The 22,685-nt window shown below is 49.7% G+C and overlaps 1 protein-coding gene across 2 annotated transcripts in view; it reads right to left on the bottom strand.

Annotated features, from left to right (window-relative positions):
- COL17A1 (collagen type XVII alpha 1 chain) overlaps positions 1 to 22,685 on the bottom strand; it is a 55,995-nt gene that overhangs the window by 12,759 nt on the left and 20,551 nt on the right. For both annotated transcript variants that reach the window (XM_010356216.2, XM_030941122.1), the window contains 24 exons: positions 20,967 to 21,125; positions 20,280 to 20,351; positions 18,810 to 18,881; positions 17,948 to 18,016; positions 16,667 to 16,828; positions 16,186 to 16,266; positions 14,409 to 14,453; positions 13,242 to 13,439; positions 12,036 to 12,254; positions 11,648 to 11,677; positions 11,228 to 11,254; positions 10,338 to 10,364; positions 10,170 to 10,232; positions 9,292 to 9,396; positions 7,385 to 7,447; positions 6,715 to 6,750; positions 6,082 to 6,135; positions 5,855 to 5,890; positions 5,333 to 5,368; positions 4,652 to 4,714; positions 3,364 to 3,399; positions 3,036 to 3,107; positions 2,034 to 2,060; positions 1,056 to 1,091 (listed from right to left, as the gene is read on the bottom strand). In XM_010356216.2, the coding sequence (XP_010354518.1) occupies positions 1,056 to 1,091; positions 2,034 to 2,060; positions 3,036 to 3,107; positions 3,364 to 3,399; positions 4,652 to 4,714; positions 5,333 to 5,368; positions 5,855 to 5,890; positions 6,082 to 6,135; positions 6,715 to 6,750; positions 7,385 to 7,447; positions 9,292 to 9,396; positions 10,170 to 10,232; positions 10,338 to 10,364; positions 11,228 to 11,254; positions 11,648 to 11,677; positions 12,036 to 12,254; positions 13,242 to 13,439; positions 14,409 to 14,453; positions 16,186 to 16,266; positions 16,667 to 16,828; positions 17,948 to 18,016; positions 18,810 to 18,881; positions 20,280 to 20,351; positions 20,967 to 21,125 (1,788 nt within the window). The remainder of the gene's footprint in view (positions 1 to 1,055; positions 1,092 to 2,033; positions 2,061 to 3,035; positions 3,108 to 3,363; positions 3,400 to 4,651; positions 4,715 to 5,332; positions 5,369 to 5,854; positions 5,891 to 6,081; positions 6,136 to 6,714; positions 6,751 to 7,384; positions 7,448 to 9,291; positions 9,397 to 10,169; positions 10,233 to 10,337; positions 10,365 to 11,227; positions 11,255 to 11,647; positions 11,678 to 12,035; positions 12,255 to 13,241; positions 13,440 to 14,408; positions 14,454 to 16,185; positions 16,267 to 16,666; positions 16,829 to 17,947; positions 18,017 to 18,809; positions 18,882 to 20,279; positions 20,352 to 20,966; positions 21,126 to 22,685) is intronic.

Raw genomic sequence — 22,685 nt, 5'->3', positions numbered from 1 at the left:
TTTTGCTGGGATGCAATCCAACGTTAGGTAAAAAGGCTCTCTTGTGCATGTTGTCCAGTCAGGGTCTGAACTCCCCCTTGGACAGGAAGTCACGGGCCCTCAAAAAGGGAGGGTTTCTGTTACCCTTGGGAATTCCAAAACCTATGAGACTCTTACAAAAGGTACCATCCATTTGTGAACAGATCCATGGACCTAGTGTGGTCTGCCTGGGATCTATAAACTCAGTTATCATTATTTTGGAATGACATTTAGTGAGCCCTAAAGAACTCCTTGGCCCAATCAGTCACTGCAAATGATTTCTGGAAAGTGGTTATTTTAGGGTCCCACCAAGAGTGACAGTGACTGCTCATGACAGAGCATGGCTCGATAGAATGTCAAAGTTCAGGAGCGTGTTGGGGTCACAGGAACAGAAGGAGAAAGACTGTCCCTGAGCACTGTGGATCCCTGAACTTGCTCGGGGTTGAGGTCTGATAGGCAGAACTGGACAAGAGGGTCACTGTGTGCATAGGCATCACCACATTGCCCTGGTCAGACCCCTGAGGATGAGCTCCCCTCTGAGTACCCCGACTTGCCCTCTCAGTAGCATCTTAACGCTCCTCTCTGCCTGTACTAAAGCCACCTCTCAGGAAGGGTCTGATGTACTCATTCACACTAAGGCTGATGTGAATGATAAGGACAAAGGGAGCTCCTGCCCCAGGGGAAGAGACTTGTTAGGAGGGGACCAAGCCTACATACCAGGGGGATGAAGCACTAATGGGGGCATTTAGAGGCAAAACAGGGCATGGAAAGGCTCTGGGGAGGGCAGTACCCTTCCAGAACCTCCTGCAAGGCTCAGGTTGGTGGGGTGGGGAAGTGTTTGGGGAGAGGTGGGGCTTGAGGACTCAGGGCTTGGTTCACACATCCCTGGGCTCCCAGCCTCATAGCCCTCTGCTGGAACCACTAGATGCCACTGTTGATCCAGGCTCTGGCCAGAGAATGGCCTCTTCCTGTCCATCCCTTCCTTCCACAAAAATGGCCAGTGAAAAGAAAGAAATCTCATTTGGAAATTCGCTTACCTTTTATTCCTGGTCGGCCAGGGGTACCGGGAAGTCCTGATGTGATTAGAACAAGTAAGTCAGGATGATGAAGGCCCAGCAATTCCAGACATCCTTTGGTAGTAACTAGTGCTCTGTCACTCAGCGCAGCCACACTGCTGATTGAAACCCTGGGACGCACCAGCTTTGCCTTCCGCCTTAGTCTAGACAGCCCCTGGGGAGCCTCTTGCTCTGAGCCCTTGTCCCTCTTTGGGAAATGGGGCAACAGCGTGGCTTGGAGCAGGCAGAGGCCCATGGGCTCAGCTTTGGAGGGGTTCCATCCCTTGGGGTTATGAGCCACCTGGAGCCTGCAGAGCAGCCTCTGTCTCCCCTCTCCCCTGCAGGGCAGGGGCTGGGTTTCCTGTGTCCAATGCAGCATCACCCTCTTGCCTTTAACTATTGAACTCCTCTGTGAGAGCATCGGAAGCATGTACCTATGCATTCAACTGCTGGGGGGCTGCTGCCTGATTTCATTTTCAATCTTTGCCTAATTTCTTTCAGGAAATTAGGGGATGGGTGTAGTAATATGGGGGCACAATGGTCCAACTACAGGACAGGCTTTAACACTGAGGCTGTCCCAGAGAAACTGGACTTTCCTGAACAAGGGTGAGCGCCCATGCACTGCCATGCCAGTGGGGGAACTTGGGCCTCTGGAATAACAGCTCTCCTGGCTAGCAGGAGCTCTGCTATGAGCTTGGGGTTCCCCTCAGATTCCTGCACCTGAGGGGAACAGGGCACAGGCAGATAGAATTGGTACACAATCTAATCTCGTTTCTACTAGAATGGTGTTCTAGATTGTTCTGTGTCTATTTTTCCTTCCTAAGGTGCTTCTCAAGACTCACAGTGAAAGGGAGTGTGTGCCAGGGAGTTGGCAGAGGAGCGGAAACTCTGGTGACTGCAGGAAAAGCCCTGGCCCAAGCAGTTACCCCAGGAGAAGGTAGGAGTGATCCAGCGACTCACCCTGAGGTCCCTGGGGTCCTATGAGACCTGCAGAAAATCAGACACAAGAGGGAACAGTTGAAGGGTTGAGGCCATCCCTGGTAGCCACACCCACACCTGCACAAACCGGTGGACATTGCAGTGGAAGGGTCAGTGGGTACAGAAGGACATGTCTTTTGCCGGGGCAGCCAGCATCCATGGACCTCTCAGCTCTGGATGGAGAGCAGTTCTTTGGGCTTTGCAGTGACGCGACCCACTGCTTTCTCAGGCAATGGTGCTGAGCCTATTAGGGTTCACAGACCCTTTTGGAATCTGAGGACAGCCACAAACCCAGAATGCTCAACACTCACAGATCCCAGTGCTGCCCCAGGTTCCCCCTCTATAGCTCCTGTCTGGGCACCCGCCAAAGGAGACTGAGGAGGCCCCTATACTCTCAGAGGCCCCCGACGAATGCCCACCCGCCTTGACCACACAACTTTCTTGGCTGGTTTTCATTTGTTCTTCCTGCAGCCCTGAGAAGTTTGCTCTTTGTTCTCGGTGGAGACTCTAACAATGGCTTCCTCCTCGGCCTTGTGGGTGTTGGTGAGGGCCCAGTACAGTCCCAGGAGAGGAGGACAAGAGGGGAAGGGCTCAGAGGAGCAAGATCGTGAGGTGACCTTCAAGTCTGCAGTTTTCAGAGTGTCCTTGCCCCTTTCTAGAACTCCTTGTATTCAGGTGTTAATCCCACTCTTCTGAATTGCCAGACTTAGTTACCCAGAGGTGCCAGGGCCTACGGCCACGGCACACAAAACAATCTAACACTACGGCAGTTCCCTGCCGAGCTGCTGGAGGAAAATGGGATAAGGCACACATGGGTGCATTTGTGCACACCTGCAAGAACACACACACAACCATGCACATATACACCCCTTCCTTCACAACCTGCACACCTGTGCATACACACGCACACACATGCCTACATCTGCACACACAAAGCACACACACACTAAGCAGGGTCATGGCTCCCTCTTCTGGCTCTGTTACCTGGCTTTCCTGGGTCTCCAGAAGGTCCTGGTGGGCCACGGATTCCAGGCATCCCTGTAAGACCTTGTTCACCTACAGAGAGAATGGCCAACGTGGAAGTGTTTACATTTAGGAAAGCTAAACTGGTCATCACATCTGAGCTGATAGTTTCTGAGAGTTTTCCTATGGACTTGCTGGCAGGTGGGAAGGAGAAGGGGAACAGAACTGGACACTGCACACTTCCACATGCTGTACGCTCCTCTGCGCTATGGTTAAGGGGACTGAGGGCTGCATGCTGGAACATGGGCTGTGATGGGAGTGAGGCTGGGGCAGCAGATCAGTGACCAACCTCTTGGGCCTTGGTGTCCATCTGGGCCAGCAGGACCTGGTAAAGTAGAAGCAAGGTCTCTCAGTTGCTCCTGGAGTGATTTCTGCGATTCCTCCCTCTCCTGTCCCAGTGTCCTTGAAGCACATTGTCTCCCAGCAGCCCACGCAGCCATCAGCCACGGGACAGCCTTGTCTGTCACACTCTCTGGATACAGTACTCTCCCTGCCCCTTCTCCTAAACCAGCAATTGTCTCTTTTCCTGTTGAGAATTGTTCGGTGCCTTCCCATTGCATCTCAAGAGGCTTGATGCTCAATGCTTGTCGTATTTACTCGAGGGCCTAGAAGTAAAGGTCCTCCACGTTCTTGTCTCCTCTGCTCTAGGCATTATTTATTGTAACCTCTCTCCAAAACGGTGGCCTTCTGGGACCATATCTTGCTCTTTCCCATTTCTTTGTCTTTCCCTGCTCATGCCGTCATCCCTGCATGGAATTTTCCAAACTGGTCATGATTAAAATCTTTCTAACTTTTGGGACCACTTGAAATGCCCCCTCCTCCATCCTTCCTGTTGGAAAAAAATCTCTCCTTTGACTGTATCCTCACAGCACTCTGTACCTCGCATGACACTTGTCACCTCGTGCAAGTCTTATCTACCCTTGAGGGAGGTAAAGCATCTCACTTGCCTAGCAGTGTCAGCACTAACAGCTGGGTAACTGAACGAGCGTGCAGATGATTCATCTCCACAGGTGAGGTTTAAACCCTTCTTGGGTTTGATCCTCAACACTGGCCTTTTTTTTTAGAAATGGATTCTTGCTCTGTCACCCAGATTGTAGCGCAATAATGTAATCATAGCTCACTGAGCCTCCAACTCCTGGGTTCAAGTGATCATCCTGAGTCCCTGGGATTCCAGGTGTGAATCACTGCACCCAGCTACCTCTGAGATTCTTGGTCAGTTTCTGCAGCCAGGCTGACAGGCACCTCAGGTGAGTAAAAGGGTAAAAACCTGGATTTGGCCATGAGACTAGCCCTGGGATTCCTGGAGCACTTGAGGTTCCTAAGCACTTCAACACTATCTTCCCCAGGGGAGTGGGGAGCTCACAGGCAGCTGCAAGGCCTCTCCCAACAGAGGTACTTGCAGCTCTCTGAGCCCCAGAAAGGATGCCCGGACACAGAAATGACTGGTCAAGGGAGACTCTACCAGGGGTGGGCAGATTAGAGAGCAGGAGAAGCAGTTCTAGAAGACGGATCTCTCCAGGGTCGTGGTGACCCCTCAAATGGGGAACTCACTGAATCCATTCCTTTGGAACACTTACCCATTGCTCCTTTAGCCCCGGGCTCACCAACAGCACCAGGCAAACCTCTCATGCCAGGCTCGCCTGCAACGGACAAAGAACTAGCTGGTTGGACACCTGCAAGCTGTGTATGCTTCAACAATAGTAGTCTGCTCCCTCCTCCAAGAGGTCAAAGAAGCGGCTTCTGCTTTGATTCCAAGGTCAGGGCCACTTGATACCCCTGGGCAGTGGCATGGGCTCACCCAGAAACCACACCTAATCAGAGCCATGGGCATGTACATGAGTCTTATTTCCTTGGAAACTGAAAACCACGCCTTAAGTCACAGCTCTATTACTATCAATTTCCTTTATAATCACGCCAGTTGGCAGGAGGTCAGTGGTTGAGAGGATACCAGTGGTGCAAACTTTCTGCTGCTATGGGAAGAGCTTAATTTTCTCAACTGTATCCCCCAAAATTATCAGAGACAACCCTACACTTTCTTTTTTGCTCCAAACATTTACTGTTTGGACTATACATCTGAATACCTTCTTATCCTCCATTCCAGGCTTTATTTTCTCATCTTGTGTTTTTTCTAGATCACAAGTTCCCTGAAGGGTTTCAAACAGATTCGGTCTCTTACTTCTGGATTTTTTCCAACCTAGTGACTGATGGATTTACAAAAGTCATGGATGGATTAAAGGAGATTCCCATGACAGACTGACCTGTGAGACCTCGAGGTCCTTTCTCACCCTGGTCACCTAAAACAAACAAGGGGGAGGCAGAGAAAGCCACAGCTGTGAGCAAGGAAAACACCCTCACCCAGTAACAGGCCCCGGCTGTGGGACAGTTCTCGCTGTACTGTGAGCTCCTGTCAGCGGGTGTTGGTGAGGACACAGCATTAATGCAGCCAAAGGCGCACATCTGATCTTTGGCAGAGTCAGTTCCCCCACAGACTGAACCCCCAGCCCCTGCTGCTGCACAAATCGGTGCCATGGACACAAGAGGTCAGATGCCTTGGAATGCTGTGTCTTCACCACCCCGAGAACCATTCACCACCCCAGAATTCAATGTGACATTAGTGCTTTGTTTCCCTTCTTTGTGCCCCAGTTTCCCTGAGAGTTTGGATGAGAATGAGATCTTGGTCCAGGTCCTGTGCACCCTCAGACCCTGCAGTGAGGGTCCCATCTGGGCTCCCAGGAGTGAGGCAGGCCCTGGTAATGACCGAGCAGCAGTGAGTGGCATACCTTTGGGTCCTGGTGGTCCCATCGGTCCTTTGTCACCTAAAAAGGAAATGGACACCTTGGTGTAAAATGCCCTACAGGGGACAACCAGGAAGGGGCAATGTCTGTCTCTGAAGACAGGCTCCCCCAATCCTGACTTCTCCTTCCCCTCTTGCACTTGTCAGCCTACATAGGCTGTGGGTTGTGTCCATCAGATCCTCACTGTCCCCCCAGGCCTCCCTCCAGCTTACCTTTGACACCAGGAAGTCCCACTTCACCTCGGAGTCCTTGGAGACCTACAGGACCTGCTCAGCAGAAGAAACCATGCACACAGATGAGTATCCCTAGCTTTGGAATGATGAGACTTGTATGCACACACATGCACACATACAGGCACACACATGCACACATCCTATAGTAAAAGTCAAAGGATGCTTTCCATGGACTCCTTCCCAAGTCCTTTGTAAGTCATTTTGGCCCAGGTTCCTTGCCCCTGCTGGTGAACAGGCACTAGAACACATTGTAGAGCCTTGGCAGAGGCACCGGCCACAGCTCAAGATTTTCAAGACAGCAGGACAAGCTCTGTGGCCACAGGGGACAAGACAGAGGCAGGTGCTTGCTCAAATGGAGGCAGGGTGGGGACTTCCATTTCTGAGGCTGCTGGAGGGTCTCAAGCCCTAAGCCAGGTCAGAAGGGATCTGGACAGGACACATCAGGGAGCCCAGCCTCTGCCACAGAGGACACACAAGCAGACTTGAATTCTGTATCTCTGGGAGGCTTGCTCTATAATTGCTTCTTTGGCTTTAAAAATATTTAGTTTTCCCTTTAACATTGCCACCTTTGCCCCAGAAATACAACCGGTTTACAAGAAGCAGCACACTGACCTGGAGGGCCCTGTGGGCCAGGAGAGCCGCTGGAACCTGAGGAGGACGAGACAGCAATCAGCAGAGGGGCAGGTACAGGTGGGGACATCTGGCCCCGGTGAAGGGCAGGTGGGGGTTGGGGATGCTGTCTTCCAGGTGAGGGCTGTGTGAGTGTATTGCAGGCCGGGAGTGACCCCAGTGCATGTCCTCCTTAGGGAAGGGGCTGCAGCTGGGTGGGATCAAACTACCCCTTGCTCTTTCCTGCTCAGAGTAGAACATTTGGGCTGGGGCAGTAGAACATATGGGCTTTGAGAAGGGGCCCATTCTCCCTGGGTTGCCCAGACATGTTACTTTTGATGTGTGCATCTGGGCTGCAGTCAGTCAAGGAAATGGTCTAATTTCTGATTTCCTGAATGATCCATCGACCTGCTTAGGGATCACATAATGAGGTCACTGAAAAGAGATGGAAACATGGCCCCAAGCCCATTATGGGGCTAAACTTACAGCGCCAGTCTTGACTCTCCAGGGACTGCTTTTTTGGGGGATGCTCTTTGGACTCACCCACCACCCCTGCATAGGCCTGGGGCAGGCGGTTAGGGCTGTCTGGGGTCCCAGGGCCTCTTCTCTGTGATCCATCCTGAATGTGCCTTCTCCTCTGGGAAACTGAGTCCTCCCTGCACACTGGACTTACCTTTGGGACCCACAGAACCTGGGACACCAGGTGGGCCGTGAGGACCTGGTTCACCAGCAGCCCCTGAGGAGAGATGGAGGGATGAACACTTTAGAAGAAGCCCCAGTGTGGCTGTCCCCTACCCTGGCACTGTCATTTGGAGGGGATGCTTCCCACTCTGCTAGTGGTCTTGGATTCAATTGGTGCCCCAGTGAGGCCACTTATCAGCAAAACTCCTCCAGTTCCTACCCCCAGATACTTCATAGTCTATGGAGTCTGGCACCTAGTAGGCACTCAATAAATTTTATTGTCTGGTTCAGCAATATTTTAAAGAGAAAGTAAAACTGAAAATAAAACTTCCTGCTCACAGTCTGTTAGCATTAAGAGGATTTCTGGTATCTGTCTTGGTTTCCCCTGACAAAAGCAGTCTAATAGTTAAGGATGGAATTGCAACACTTTCCCCAGTCCCTCCAGCACTGAACCTACATCTGGGGCCTTCCCTACCTCCCTCCTGGCCTCCTTCCAGCCAGGAGAGGTGAAGGGGTGGCCTGCACCTCCACACCTGTGGGTATATCTCATCAGGTGGGACGAGAGACTGAGAAAAGAAATAAGACACAGAAACAAAGTATAGAGAAACAACAGTGGGCCCAGGAGACCGGCACTCAGCATACCAAGGACCTGCACTGGCACCGGTCGCTCAGTTTTCTCAGTTTTTATTGATGATTATTTTCATTATCTCAGCAAGAGGAGTGCAGTAGAAGAGCAGGGTGATAATAAGGAGAAGGTCAGCAAAAAAAACATGTGAGCAAAAGAATCTATGTCATAATTAAGTTCCAGGGGAGGTACTATGCCTGGATGTGCACGTAGGCCAGATTTATGTTTCTCTCCGCCCAAACATCTCAGTGGAGTAAAGAATAACAAAGCAGCATTGCTGCCAACATGGCTCGCCTCCTGCCGTAGGGTGGTTTTTCTCCTGTCTCAGAACTGAACACATGTACAATCGGGTTTTATACCGAGACATTCAGTTCCAAGGGGCAGGCAGCAGACAGTGGCCTTCCTCTATCTCAACTGCAAGAGGCTTTCCTCTTTTACTAACCCACCTCAGCACAGACCCTTTACAGCTGTCGGGCTGGGGGATGGTCAGGTCTTTCTCATCCCACGAGGCCATATTTCAGACTATCACATGGGGAGAAACCTTGGACAATACTCAGCTTTCCAGGGCAGAGGTCCCTGCGGCTTTTCGCAGTGCATTGTGCCCCTGGTTTATTGAGACTAGAGAATGGCGATGACTTTTACTAAGCATACTGCTTGTAAACATTTTGTTAACAAGTTATGTCCTGCACAGCCCTAGATCCCTTAAATCTTGATTCCATACAACACATGTTTTTTTGTGAGCTCAAGGTTGGGGCAAAGTGGCTGGGGCAAAGTGGCTGGGGCAAAGTTACAAATTAACAACATCTCAGCAAAGCAATTGTTTAAGGTACAGATCAAAATGGAATTTCTTATGTTTTCCCTTTCTACATAGACACAGTGTCTGATCTCTCTTTCTTTTCCCTACAGAGAGGCTCAAAGGTCTGTGCACTACTCCATCTTACAATGAACTCTGCTCTGCCCTGCCCCCTGAGCCCCACCTTGGCCTGATTCCTCACCCTCCTTACCACCCAACTCTGGGAAGTCTACTGCTCCTATGACCACTTTCCCTGTGGATTCCAGGGATGTCAGATGGGTCCTCAGCCCTAGAACTGGCCCTGCAGCCCAGCCCATGCCGAACGTCTCTGCAGGGCCTAGCACAGACCCTGATTCAGGGTGAGCGCTCAGTAAATGAAGGAAGGAGGGAGAGAGAGACAGAATGAAGGAGGGACGGGTGTTGACAGAGAGAAGGAAGCACAGGCCTAGCTAACTCTGCCGGGGAAGGAATTGCCTCTTACCTCTTTCCCCTTTCTCTCCAGACCCAGGAGGCCCTGGCTCACCACGAGGTCCCATGGGGCCTTCTCGCCCTCTCTGGCCCATGGGGCCTTCCATGCCAGGATCTCCTAAAGACAAGGATGGCCAGCCTCCAAGTTAGGATCCCGTGCCCCAGCTAAGGGCTCCACAGGCAGCCTTCCACTGCAGACACTTGCCTGGAGCCCTTCCCTGGCCTCCCTGTTTCTCTCCTGGACCCCATAGCCTTGGCTCAATCTGGAAGCCAGAGTGGCTCTTTGAAAATGTGAGTAGATCATGTTCTACCTCTGCCCCAAACCTGCACATGGCTTCTCAACTCACCCAGAGTCAAAGCCGAAGTCCCTATACTGGCCTCTGAGTCCCCACACAGCCTGCCTCCTCTCGGCCCATCCCTTTGGACTTTCCAGCTCAGATGTCTCCTCCTCCCTGATGCTCCTTGAAAATTGCCCTGGGGCCTTGGCCTTGGCTGCTCCCTCTGCCTGGAATGTTTTCCCTAGATCTCTCCTGCCTGGCTCCTTCTTGCCCTTCAAATCTTTGCTCAAATGGCGGCCTCTCAGAGAGGCCTTCCCTGACTTCCCTGTGTAAAATTACCCTCCCCAGCTCTCATTTGCAAAATCCCTCCAGGCTCTTCTTTCCCGTGTCATTCATCATCCCAACCTGCTACAGACTTCACTATTTTTCATGGTTACTGTCTTTTTCCCCAACCCAAATCTCAGCTCCACAACAGCAGGGTTTCTTTGTTTGGTTCACTGATGTCTCTCCAGAGCCTAAAACAGGGCCTCGCATACAGCAGGCACTTAATGAATGTTTATTAAATGAATGAAAGAATGAGGAATAAATGAATAAAGAAAAATGTGTTTCTTACCCATGCTGCCTTTTTGACCTTTTGGTCCTTCTGGACCTGGGTGGCCCAAGGGCCCAGGGATACCTGTGGACACACAAGGGTATCTCAGCCCCTGTTTTCCTCCCAGAAGCCATCAGCTAGGACTGAGCAGCTGCAACACCAGCAGCGCTGGAGGTGGAGAGTACGTACCTGGAGTCCCAGGGAACCCTCGATCTCCTGCAGGAACAAAGGCAAAAGAGAGAGTGGTCAGCCAGAGGACTGTGCCCAATTCCCCAGAGAAGTCACTAGTGGGATTCGGGTAGGATTGCCAAACTTAGCAAATAAAAATGCAGATGTCCAGTTACATTTGAATTGCAGATAAACAACGCATATTTTTAGTTATAAGTATGTCCCATTAAATATTTGGGACAAGTTATAGTGAAAAATTATTTGTTGTTTATCTGCAAAGTTAACTGGCAGTCCTGTATTTTATCTGACAACTGCAGGTTCGGGCACTCTGGCAGCATCAGTCCCCATCCCTAACATGGTCAGGAAGGGAGTGCAGGCTGGAGCCTTGGGGAAGGAGCGCTGGGACAATGACCCAGGTATATGCGAAGGTGTGGGTGGCAAGGATCTGAAGGGAAAAAAGAGACTCGAGGGCTCCAAAGTGGAGGAGCTGACTCCCTGGACTGGGGTTGCCTAGGAAGTGAGGGGGGAGCTCGAGAGAGGTGGGATCCTGTCATCTTGAACGTGGTGCTCAGTATTCTTCTGGCTGCAGAATCACCGAGGGTGACTAAGATAAAGACTCCTGCCCACATCCATACCCCCTGAGTCAGAGGCTCGGGGAATGGGGCCCAAATTCTTTTGGAGATTCCTGTGCACATGGAAGCTGTCCAACTCCGGTCAGCTGGACCAAGGAGAGCTGCTCTGTGTCCAACCAAAGGTCCCTGGGATTGGAAACCTCTCCTCCTCACACGCCTGTCCCATCTGTTGTCAAATTACTTCTTGGAGTGCAAGGTGGGTTTTCTGACACTTGCTGATTGTTTGAAACAATTAACACTTGCTAATATTTAAGGTAAAAATGCCCATGTTATAATTACCTTTAGGTCCTGGACTTCCCATGTCACCTGAAACCAGAAAGATACGAAAACTGTGAGACAGGGCAAGAACCCAAAGGCCATACTCTGCCTTGTATGGCAGAGTAAACTGTATTTCAAGGTGAGTGAGTCCCTCCCAGTCCCAGTCTATGTCACTTGGGCTCATTGCTGGGCTTCTCTTAGATGCTTCCTTATCTAAGATATTCTGACTCTAAAACCAAATCTCAACCCTCTCAACAGATACCATAAGATCATTCAACTCTTCATCCTCCCATTTAGAACAAAGAACCAACAGATACCATAAGATCATTCAGCTCTTCATCCTCCCATTTAAAACAAAGAAAAAGGTTTCTAATCCACCCAGAAAACTCGCTTCCAACTGCAGGAAATGAATCAGAGACAAGGTTCAATCCATGGCAATACCTTTAGGGCCAGGGCTTCCTCGGAGATTTCCTGCAAGGGAAAGCAAATCCTGAGTCAGCTTCACACCTCCTGTCCGTCACACACACACAATAAGGGGATCATGGTATGGGAAGAAGAAACTGAAGCAAAGACTAGAGATCAGACTCTAAATTTGGCTAGTCCGGTAATCTTGGACAATTCTTCTTTCCAGAACTCAGTTTTCCCAGGAGTGAAGTGGGACCACAGTCTTGGTCCCACCTACCTCTCAGGGCTATTGAGAGGATCGGAGGAGGAGAGAGGCTGAGAGTGGGCTCGATGATGGTGCCCACAGCACATGCCCACATACCACATACATGCAAAGAAGAAAGGGACTCAGGGGAGCTGGCCCTGTGCCCGGCGATGCTCTCACCATTTTCCTGTTCCGTCATTAGCTTGTTCCTCACGAACATCCAGAGCACCTCCTGGTTGTTGCTGTTCAGCCCAATTTTGTCCAGGTCTGCTCCCACCGTGGGTGCCATGCCCTGGAGGCGGGCCTTGCTGCTTCTCTCCAGTTTCTCGTCAGACAGGATGCTGCTCCTGAACCTCTCCAGCTCGTCCACACGAGCCTTCAGCTTCCTCACCTCCTCGGCTGCAACAAACAGACACAGATTGTATCACTGAGGGCCTGGTCCTTCACCTTTCACACACTCGCTCCTTGTGGGGGGCCTGACACAAGGGACTGGGGCCTGTGGTGGCTTCTTCATGCTAGAATACTCATGCAGAGACAGTCTGCCGTGGCCACCAGCAGGATTAGCTGCTCAGCATCACAACAGAGCCTTAAAGAAACCTGGCCTGGGAGTCAGTCTTCTCATATGAGCTGGGTGGCAAAGCTTGTCCTCACTCTCCCTGTGAGGTGGTGTGAGCGCTGATAGAAATAGATATGGCTGGCCGGGCGCGGTGGCTCAGGCCTGTAATTCCAGCACTTTGGGAGGCCGAGGGGGCCAGATCACGAGGTCAGGAGATCGAGACAATCCTGGCTAACACATTGAAACCCCATCTCTACTAAAAATACAAAAAATTAGCCAGGCGTGGTGGAATGCGCCTGTAGTCCCAGCTACTCGAGAGGCTGAGGCAGGAGAATCCACTTGAACTCGGGAGGTGGAGGTTGCAGTGAGCCAAGATTGTACCACTGTACTCTAGCCTGGGGGACAGAGCAAGACTATGTCTCCAAAAAAAAAAAAAAAAAAGAAAGAAAGAAAGAAAGAAAAAAAAAAGAAAAGAAATAGATATGGCTGCTTGGAAACAGCAAAAATAAAAAAGACTAGGAAAATCCTGACCTTGTTACTATGGGCAGCCAGGTGCTTAGAGCAGGGCCTACAGGTGCAGCGAGGGTGGGGCTGGGCATCAGGTGCTGCATCCAAATTCAGCTCCACCACTAAGTGGCAGCATGTCCTTGGCCAGGTACCTCCTGGGGCCTCAGATTCCTCATCTGCGGTAACAAGGGTCTGCACCAATGCATTCAGGTCCCCTCGCCCCCTAACACATGGGCCCACTCACAGATTCCTGCCCTTCTGACCGGCAGTGGGGCCGGCCTGCCTCCTACCATACAGGCTGCCTTGCTGCCTTTGCCACATACCCAGAGCAATGAGGCCGAAGAGCAGCCCCAGGAGGAGCAGCCAGGTGAGCAGCAGGCCCAGCAGCCACTTCCACCAGCTGCAGCAGGAGCCGCAGGGGCACCAGGCTGGCGCCGCTCCCCAAGGGCCACCGCCAGCACCACCAACATTGCCACCTCCTCCACTGCCACCAACACCACCGCTGCCGTAGCTGTGGATACCTGTGGAAGAGTCAGAGAAAATGAAGCAAATGCAGGCGGCTCCTGCCTTTTCCCTCCAGATTCTCTGACTTTTGGTGACTTTCTGACCTGAGTGACTGTGACTGGGGGCTTTGAAGTTCCTGTGCTGTTCAACATGGGACAGGGCTGGCTCCTGGACTGAGCACAGGGCCTGGCTGGTGCTGACCAGAAGTCTGGCAATCCCGGCTTCAGCTGTGTGACCCTGAGGAGGTCACTTCACCTTTGTTTCTGTTTTTATAACATGGGGTTAAAGGATTGCCTACTTCCTGGGAAGGTTGTTGAATGAAAGGGGACAAGGCACGCAAAATAGTAGAGGAGTTAGCAGCACAGCATGAAGCTTAAACATCTTTATTTTGAATATAGCATTGATCTGCATCTGACTGGACACAAACCTAAAGCGTTCCCATCTCTGTGCCTCAGTTCACACAGTGCTTTCTTTAATCCTCACAGCGCCTAGAATTATACTCAGCTCTTCAGGGGTGCCCAGTGAATTAAAACAATGTTTTTTTGTAATGAAAAGTGTTTTTAGTTCTCTAAAATGGGGTGGTAAGAGCTGACCTGCTTCTATCAAAAGGCGGTGGAAGGAAATGAGGAAACGCTAAGGGGCTGGAGGCGTGCATGGCTTAGTCTCTTCTTGAGCTGCTGTGTAAAGACACAGTTGCACTGTTGTGTTAGGAGACAACCTAATTAGCAAGTGTTAATTAGGGGCGGCTGGGGGCGGGGAACCTGTTAGCTTCATCTCCTGAGCTAAGCTCCTTCTGCTGCCACCTCTGACCCACAGCCTGCCACTCCCCTGACCCCCATCCTGCTCCCTTCTGAGCCTTTAGGGAAACTCTTTAGAGTCTGGTGGCTTCTGTGCACTGCTTCCAGGCGAGGGGCTGTCATCTGGTCCATTAGCCACAGGCAGCCCCATTGGATCCTGTCACTGCAGGGTTCGTGGTTCTCACCTACCTGCAGTGGTGGTCTTGCCCTTTGTGGACACAGTCTTCAGGTCTCCTGAAAGGACAAACAGGTTTTGACCTGAGTTTTTAAACTGGAGGAGCTGGCTGCTCTGCCTCCTTTACTTTCTTAATAAACGTGCTTTCAATGACGTGCAGGAACATCCAGCAGCTCAGTCCTCACTAATCTGATGTTTGTGATAATTACATCCATGAAGACATGGCTTGGCAAACAATTAATGGTGGGAGAAAGTACCATGTTTTAATTCTCTTATGACCTTAAACCTTTACACCTCCAAACATTTTTGGAACACCAAGTTATGGGTGCCACTTGCATTCAAACAATAAGTGTGGTTGTGAGAAATGACTCTGATTTCTTGGTTAAGGGACTCTGAACACAAGTTCCTGACCTGGGGTGGAAGGAATTGGGAATGAGAAGGATGAGCTTGGAGGAGGATTGTTCCTCAGTCCGTGATGCTATTTGAAAGTTGAGTGTTTGGCTGGGCACAGTGGCTCACGCCTGTAATCCCAGGACTTTGAGAGGCCGAGGCGGACATATCACGAGGTCAGAAGTTCGAGACCAGCCTGGCCAACATAGTGAAACCCCATCTCTACTAAAAATACAAAAATATTAGCTGGGTGTGGTGGCACATGCCTGTAGTCCCAGCTACTTGGGAGGCTGAAGCAGAAGAATCGTTTGAACCCAGGAGGGAGAAGTTGCAGTGAGCTGAGATCACACCATTGCACTCCACCCTGGGCAACAGAGTGAGACTCCTTCTCAAGAAAAAAAAAAATAAAGTAAGAATGTTGAGTGTTTGTGGGCATGTGTAGAATTTACTGGGCAATTTGTTCATACCTTTCATCAGATTCTGAAAAGGATCTTTTGACTCCACAGCCCTAGACCTACCCCTAAAATGTCAGGAACTGCTAACTTTAAAGACTTACAGTTGGGCCGGGCGCGTTGGCTCACGCCTGTAATCCCAGCACTTTGGGAGGCTGAGGCGGGCGGATCACAAGGTCAGGAGGTCGAGACCATCCTGGCTAACGCGGTGAAACCCTGTCTCTACTAAAAATACAAAAAATTAGCTGCGTGTGGTGGCTGGCACCTGTAGTCCCAGCTGCTCGGGAGGCTGAGGCAGGAGAATGGCGTGAACCTGGGAGGTGGAGCTTGCAGTGAGCCGAGATCGCACCACTGCACTCCAGCCTGGGTGACAGAGCAAGACTCTGTCTCAAAAAAAAAAAAAGACTTACAGTCAGGTTTCAATCTCTTACCTTGTTAAACTGATAACTGATTTGATTGGCATTTATTTAAAAATGTTCTATGACTTAACATTTTCCTTCCTTTACTGACCTCCATGAAATCAGTGATTTGGAGAGTCCTACAGGGCATCATAAAGAAATGTGGTTATTGGACAAATAACGCAGATATTTGGGAAGAAAAAAAAAAATAAAGCTAACAAGTGCTTTGCAAATCATTTTTCTATTAGTTCTGAAGATTATGGAGAACAAGTAAAATGAGAAAACAGATGCCATCGTAGACGTGGCAGAGGCAGGCTTTTGCTCCAATAATACGCACACACAAATCACCTGGGAAGCTTGTTGAACTGCAGCTTCTGACTCAGTAGATCTGAGCTAGGGCTGGGCTCCTGCTGTTCTAACACACTCCCAGGTGTGGCTGATGCTGCTGGCCCATGGACCACACTTTGAGTAGCAAGGTCTCCGAAGACAATGAAATGAAATGTGGCCTGGCTGAAGTTAAGGTGGACAACAATCATCATATTTGTTCTTACCATTAGCTTCAGCTTTTAGGCCTGAGTCAGCATTGTAGGCAGCTTGCTTTTCTTTTTTTAGGGTGTCTTCTGAAAAAGAAGCTGTGGACAGAACCCATTATAACCTGGCATATTCTCTTCTCAACCTCTCAACTCTGGCCTATGTTTCCCCCGCCCCCTCTCACTACCCTGCTTGGGAAGGTCAAGGTTAGACTGGTAAGAAAAGCCCCTCTTTCCTGGGATTCATCTGCCCCAATCTGTGTTTGCCGTTAGGCTTGCTGTCACCCAAATGCCTCTCTGAGAGCTCTTTGCCTGAATTTTCTCAGCTCATCTGCATTGAAGGCAGACCCTGGAACATACTATTCAGACAGGTGCTTTTCATTAGAACGGGATGGCTGTGGTTTCACGACTCATAGGGTCCCAAACCACCGTGCTAGGATATTTGTTCTCCTACACTATTTGCCTTTCTTCTGAAACCCAAGCCACACGGGATCTGACGCACTAGCAGCGATGCTGGCGGGGGAGGCCGTAAAGACCTTCCCGCTGTCCTTGGTCATGATCAGCAGCTCCATCTCCTTCTTGGCAGGTGTGTTGTCTTTCTCTAGGATCAGGAACTTGCAGTCCTTGTGCAAAAGGTCATCACTCTGCACACTTGTGGTGCAGGCTGGGGAGGAAGAAAATGGGTGAGAAGGAAGGACATGCACCAGGAGAAGGGAGAGGGGAGAAAAGACAAGAGGAAGGAGAAGAAAGAGAAGGGGGGTGGAAGGTAAATTAGGTGTGTATGAGGGTCTCCTGTTCTTGCTGACAGTGGTTACTATGAAGCATCTTGGGGACCAAGGACACCCTCTATGCCTGGCTGGGCCTGGCCACCAAGAGTTTGGGTCAATGTCAGAAGCTCTGGATGGCTGGTTTATGGGGGCTGCCTCCCTTCCTGGTGATTACAGGATCTTTATTGAATGGGTAAAAGTCCCCCAGTCAGGCAAGTTCTTCCTTAACTAACTTGGGTTCATTTTTATCCTTTAGGTCTTAAGCATTGCCTTCTTGGGGAGGCTTTAGCTGACCACCCCATCTAAAGCACTTCACCCTCATACACACACTCCTATCTCTACCACATCACTTATTGCTGTCCTTAAAATCTGTATCCTTTTCTGTAATTATCTTGCATACTTTGTGTGTTTGTCGTCTGCCTCCACCACTGACATCAGCTTAGTGAAGGCAGGAATCTATCCTGTCATGTTCACAGCTGTACTGTCAGCACTTAGAACAGTGTCCATCTGACACAAAGAAGGTGCTCAGTAAAGGCTTTCCAATAAATGAATTGTCGAATGGAAGACAACACACCAGAATTAGAACAATGGAGGAAACAGCTCACTGCATGGTGCTGAAATATGTGGAGGAAGTTGATATAGATTCTATAGAAAGTAGGGAGGGTGCCAGTAGCTTCTGAGGGCTCCATGAGCTGCATGTAATAGGTAAGGGCCAAAGGCTTCCAGTCAAGGGCAGTGGCTAATGCACAAGTGCCTGGCCCTAGGCAGGTATGGAGGGTGGAGCTTCCTGCCCCCTTCCGATAGGAACATTTATGGGAATGTTCAGCTTTATTCACTCATGGAAACATCTAAGAAGCTTTTGGGGCAAGTTGCATTTGCAGGTCTAAGACCACTCATGGGTCCTATTTCCTCTTCCAGTATACCATGTGTATTGGAAGGATACACAGGCAGGATTACTGCAGAATAATCCTCCCTGTGCACCAGCCTGACCCCCGGCAGCTGGGAGCAGCACTCACCAGTAGAGGTGGAAACGCCGGTGTTCACAGCCACAGGGCTCTGGGGCATGTTTTTCTTCACCCCATATGCTGCAAGAAAGGAATTTGGGTCAGCATGGGAGGGTCGTTCCAGGCAACTCAGGAGAAGCCTGGTCACCCCTGGCAGAGAGGTGCCCCCGACCCTCTCCAGTGAGAAGCAGATGATGAATCAACTCTCTCCAGTCATGGGGACAGTAATGAGGGTTTAGATGGAATGTTCTCAGGTATAATCCTTCTCATCCTTCTAGCTGCTTCCAGGAAGTCCTCCTAGACCCTCATGCATCTCCTTCTCTCCTGAACTCCTACAGCCCTTAACACCTGCTCTGCATGGCCTATCACTTATTCCCATTGTCTTTATAGAGCCTCTCATTGTCTCATGTGTGTTAGACTTCCTCCACCAATTAAGTAGCAGGCAAGTTGGGGGCAAAGGCTGACCTAGGTTTCACGTCCCCAGCCACCCCCAGGTTTGCACAGAGGCAGCAACCTGTAGGGGGTGCATCATAAAATCAACCAGATGATTGATTTGCCATGACAGTGGGTTGTCAAGGACAGCAGTGAGCTGGCGAGACCACCAACCTAACAGTTTGACTGTGAGAGACACAGGAACATACAAGTGATGCCTCACAAGGTGATGCTGTTGACAGGACAGACTTCCCTGTGTGCTTGACTCATGTCTGAACCAGTTAATGATCAAGATTGATATCTTCAGGTCAGGAGGTATTGTTTCTTTGGTGGGAAAGGTTGACTGATTTTCAGGGACATTTTGGGTCTCCTAATTCAGTGAGTTGTAGCTGCAAAGAGGTGTTGCTTCCCAGCCCTTGAGCTCCAACCCTAGCCTACTGACCTGTGGAAGTTGTGGTAGTGCCATGGGACAGGGTAGTCGAGCTGGGGGCCAAATTGTTCTGCATGCCAAATACTGTGAAAGCAACAGAGGTCAGGTGAGTACAGGGAGCACGGGGGATGCCCCCTGGCTTAGGATGGCCCCCAGAGTCTGAAACCACTTTTATGATCAATGCTTTTGCCAACAGATTCCAAAACTTCCTCGTTTCCCACACTCTTTGTGACATAGTAATTTTGTTAATACCCCCACCTACCTACCCCAGGCCAAAAATTACTAACAGTTCTACTTATCACGTAGTTAGGTCCATCCAAGTTAAAAGCAGTAGTTTGCACAGGGTCTGACAGATGTTGCTGACAGATCTCTCAAAATTTAAAAATATCATAGGGGTTCCTATTTCCTGTGGTGCCTTGGTGCACAGTGTGGGAACTGTAAGCGTAGGATGTGGACACAGACACCTCAGGTGCTGAGAGGCACTAACTTGGCAAACTCCTAGTATTCCAGTTAGCTCTTCCTTCTCCTGACACAAACACATAAAACTCCCCCACCTCCACTATGATTTCAAAGGCTCCTTGTTTATTTGATTGCTTGTTTGTTTGTTTTCAACAACGTGCAGAAGCTTATTCCTGCTGGCCAGCAGCTTTGTTATTTGGGGCACAAGATCAAGGATCTGATATCAGCCCACCTTCCCTTGGGACCTGGTTTTTATCAGGACTTTGCAAAGCAAAATAGCAAAGACAGAAGAAATAAAACATGTAGCCAATGTCTTCTGGATTTGGTGGGCTTCTAGTCAACTGGAGGAAGGTGCTGAAAATCTGAATGCAAAACTTGTACTTGTCAGTTAAGTAAATAAACAAGGCCCACATCATTATATTTATTAGTCACATTATCACAGGGAGAAGGCAGACTCCTTTAAAAAGAAAAGATGTAGGCTGGTAACATTTACATATAGGCCTTTAAGATGTATGTGGAAACATAGCAAATAAATATTTCTTTAAAATTGTTGTATGTTTGCATTGGAAGCTAAGTAGTAACATTATTTACCCTAATGTAGTTACTCCAACAAACTATGTGCTATATTTATAGAAAGATCTGAAAGCAGTTACTCAATGAATTACTATTTTTCTTTAAAAGATCTGAAATAAAATCCTTCTAAATTAACAATGCCTTTACCCTGAAAATGTCCTACACTATGATTCCATTAGACTCTTCATTTACAATCCTCCAACTCTTCCAGAAAAGAAAGATACCACCTTAGAATACGCATGTCAATGTGGGCTCACGTCCCCTCACCTGAGACCTTTCCCTTGAGGTCTGAGTTCTCCCTGTGGTTGAGGGCAGGCTCTGTGCAGCCCTGTGCCTCTGCTTCTGGGCTGCAGTATGCATAGAAGAAAGTCCTTCATGCTCTTGGGTGAAGCATCCTAACACTTCTATGCAAATAGCCTGGAAAAGTCATCTCAAGATGGTGACACTGACCTGAGGAGGATGTGCTGAGTCCAGGGTGCAAAGTGGATGAGCAGGATGCCATGTTATTTGGAACTCCGAAGACTGCAGGGGCAAGGAGGAAGGATGGTGAGAGGGACATCTGCCCCAGACAGGGATAGAGATTCGGATACCATAGAAGCACCAGAAGAAATGCCAGGATTGGGTTTTTATATTTTGGTAAATTTTTGTTCTTAGGAAAAACAGGCTCTTGCCTTGCAGCAGAGAATCAAACACTAGCCTGCACTGCACCTTGGGTCACAGCCAACAGGTGATCTCAGGTCTGTCAGACCTGGAGTGGACAGTGGGTCCAGCCAAAGTCTCTCTTGTGAGTGACCCCACTTTACAGAGATGGTCCCTGAAGCTCAGAGAAGTCAAATGACTTATTCAAGGCCCCACCATCAATTCATATGAAATGAAACTAGATCTTCTACATCCATTTTCAGTGTTCTTTCCAATTTTTCCTGATACACTGTGCTATATATCCCAAAGGGGACACACCAGAATACCTTCTAGATTGAATTGAACTGAAGTTCCAGGGGGAGTCTCCTGGGATATTTGGCCACAGAAAGCCTCTCCAGGAGGCCCTGAGGATGGCAAACGTTCTGAGGGTCATTCAGCTCTAGGATAGAGGCATGCCGAGTTCAGGGTGACAGAGGGTGTAGGCTGCCCTCCAGGTACCTGATCCTGCAGAGTAGGCATTGGTGTTGAGGAGGGACGAGCTCTGGGTTGTCATGTTGTTGTGATAGGTCCCCATGGAGGACCCCGCTGGTAGGGTGGAGGACCACACATGGGAGGGAAGGTTGGCATCCAGGATCGTTGCATCGTAGGTGCCTGACACTGGAAACAGACACATGCACACACCCCAGTGAGAGACAAGTCAACACTCCCTGCTGGGGAATCTAGTCATCACACTTTTCTGGGACTTTCCTGGTTTGGGCATTGGAAGTTCCACATTTCAGGAACTTTCTCAGTCCGGGAACCTGGGGTAGTTTCCATCTGAAATCTCAGAGCTGGTGAAAACATTATCTCTTGGATTAGAAATTTTTGCTGGCTCCTGGTAAAATTTGAGGTAGCCAGATTTTGCCTTGGGGTCCACCTATTTCTCCTTTTAAACCTGGCTCCCCATCTCCTGGTGGGCTGTCCCACCAATGGCCTTCCTCTCCACCTGCTGCTGAGTGCTCCATCTTCAAAGACACTGAGAGAACAGTTCTTTCAGGAGCAACAAATGAGACCCCGAAGCGAACCTCTTTCAGTAGAATTCCAGGTACGATGGCCATTGCAGGGTGCATGCCTGGGCAGGGGAGCCCTTGGTCTGGGGCCACATGGCATGCATGGCAGCCTTCTCTGGTTCCACCCTCCTTAAACATTCCTATGAACCAGCCAGACATTGTGCCCCCAAGAGGGGATTTTCCTGCTTCTTCATATTTGGGGCCAGTTCTGCTGATTTGTCTGTGAGAGGGAGCCAGTCATGCAGGTCAGAAAGTGCCTTGATGTTTTGGTTTTAGGGTGAAAAACAAGAAAGATCACAATCTCTAGGCTTTTCTCCAGTAGTGAATGGGAGGGAAGTTTCCTATCACAATAGATCCGACTTTTTCCCTCACCTCCCTCCACAGCTTTGCTAATTTATATTTCTGCCTCCCACAGAACCTACCTTGCACTTGGGGGACATGTAATATGGAACTGCTGAACAATGCTCATCCTACTTGACCGGGGCATGTTGGTTTTCTGACTTCCTCCAGACACCCACTGTCCACAAGGGCAGTGACTGTGTCTCTCTGGTCCATTGCTTTTCCTCAATGCCTGGTACTTGGCATAGAGGAGACATTTAATAAATAGTCACTGAATGAATACATGAAAACTCTACAAATTTCCCCAGTATTCTTCATTTGGGGGACCTGGCCAACATACTGTCCTGGAAGAGAATCTCTAGGATTTAGGGCTGGGCTGTGCATATGGAATGGGTGACCAGCCAGGGGTAGGATAGGTACAGCCCACATTTTTCACTGCTTGAAGAGTAGATGCTCAGTGCTTTTCAAGGTCTCTGGCAAAGCCTAAAAGGCCTGCCAAGGCGTGGTTGAATCCCCAGGCCAGGATAGATCTGCCACCATGATGCCTTCCCTTCTGAAGAAAATAATGTATACAGTGGTCCATTTCCAAGACAAAGTGTCTTAAATTGGCTTAGGTCAGCAAACTACAGAAGAAACAGAATATACTAGGCCCCTGCTTGGATAGCTAATGCCTGCTTATTGGTCTCCCCTCCCTCACCAGTTCCTCCTCGCCCCCTGACCTGCTTAGTTTCCCTCACTCAAACCAAATAAGTTTAGTCTAAGATAAAAGTTTACTCGACTGCAAAATAGCTCGTTTTGTCTGTTCTTATCAGCTTGCTCAGCTACTTAG

This window comes from Rhinopithecus roxellana, chromosome 11, assembly GCF_007565055.1.
Source record: "Rhinopithecus roxellana isolate Shanxi Qingling chromosome 11, ASM756505v1, whole genome shotgun sequence".
Taxonomy (NCBI): domain Eukaryota; kingdom Metazoa; phylum Chordata; class Mammalia; order Primates; family Cercopithecidae; genus Rhinopithecus; species Rhinopithecus roxellana.
This window is presented reverse-complemented; position numbering and strand designations above follow the sequence as displayed.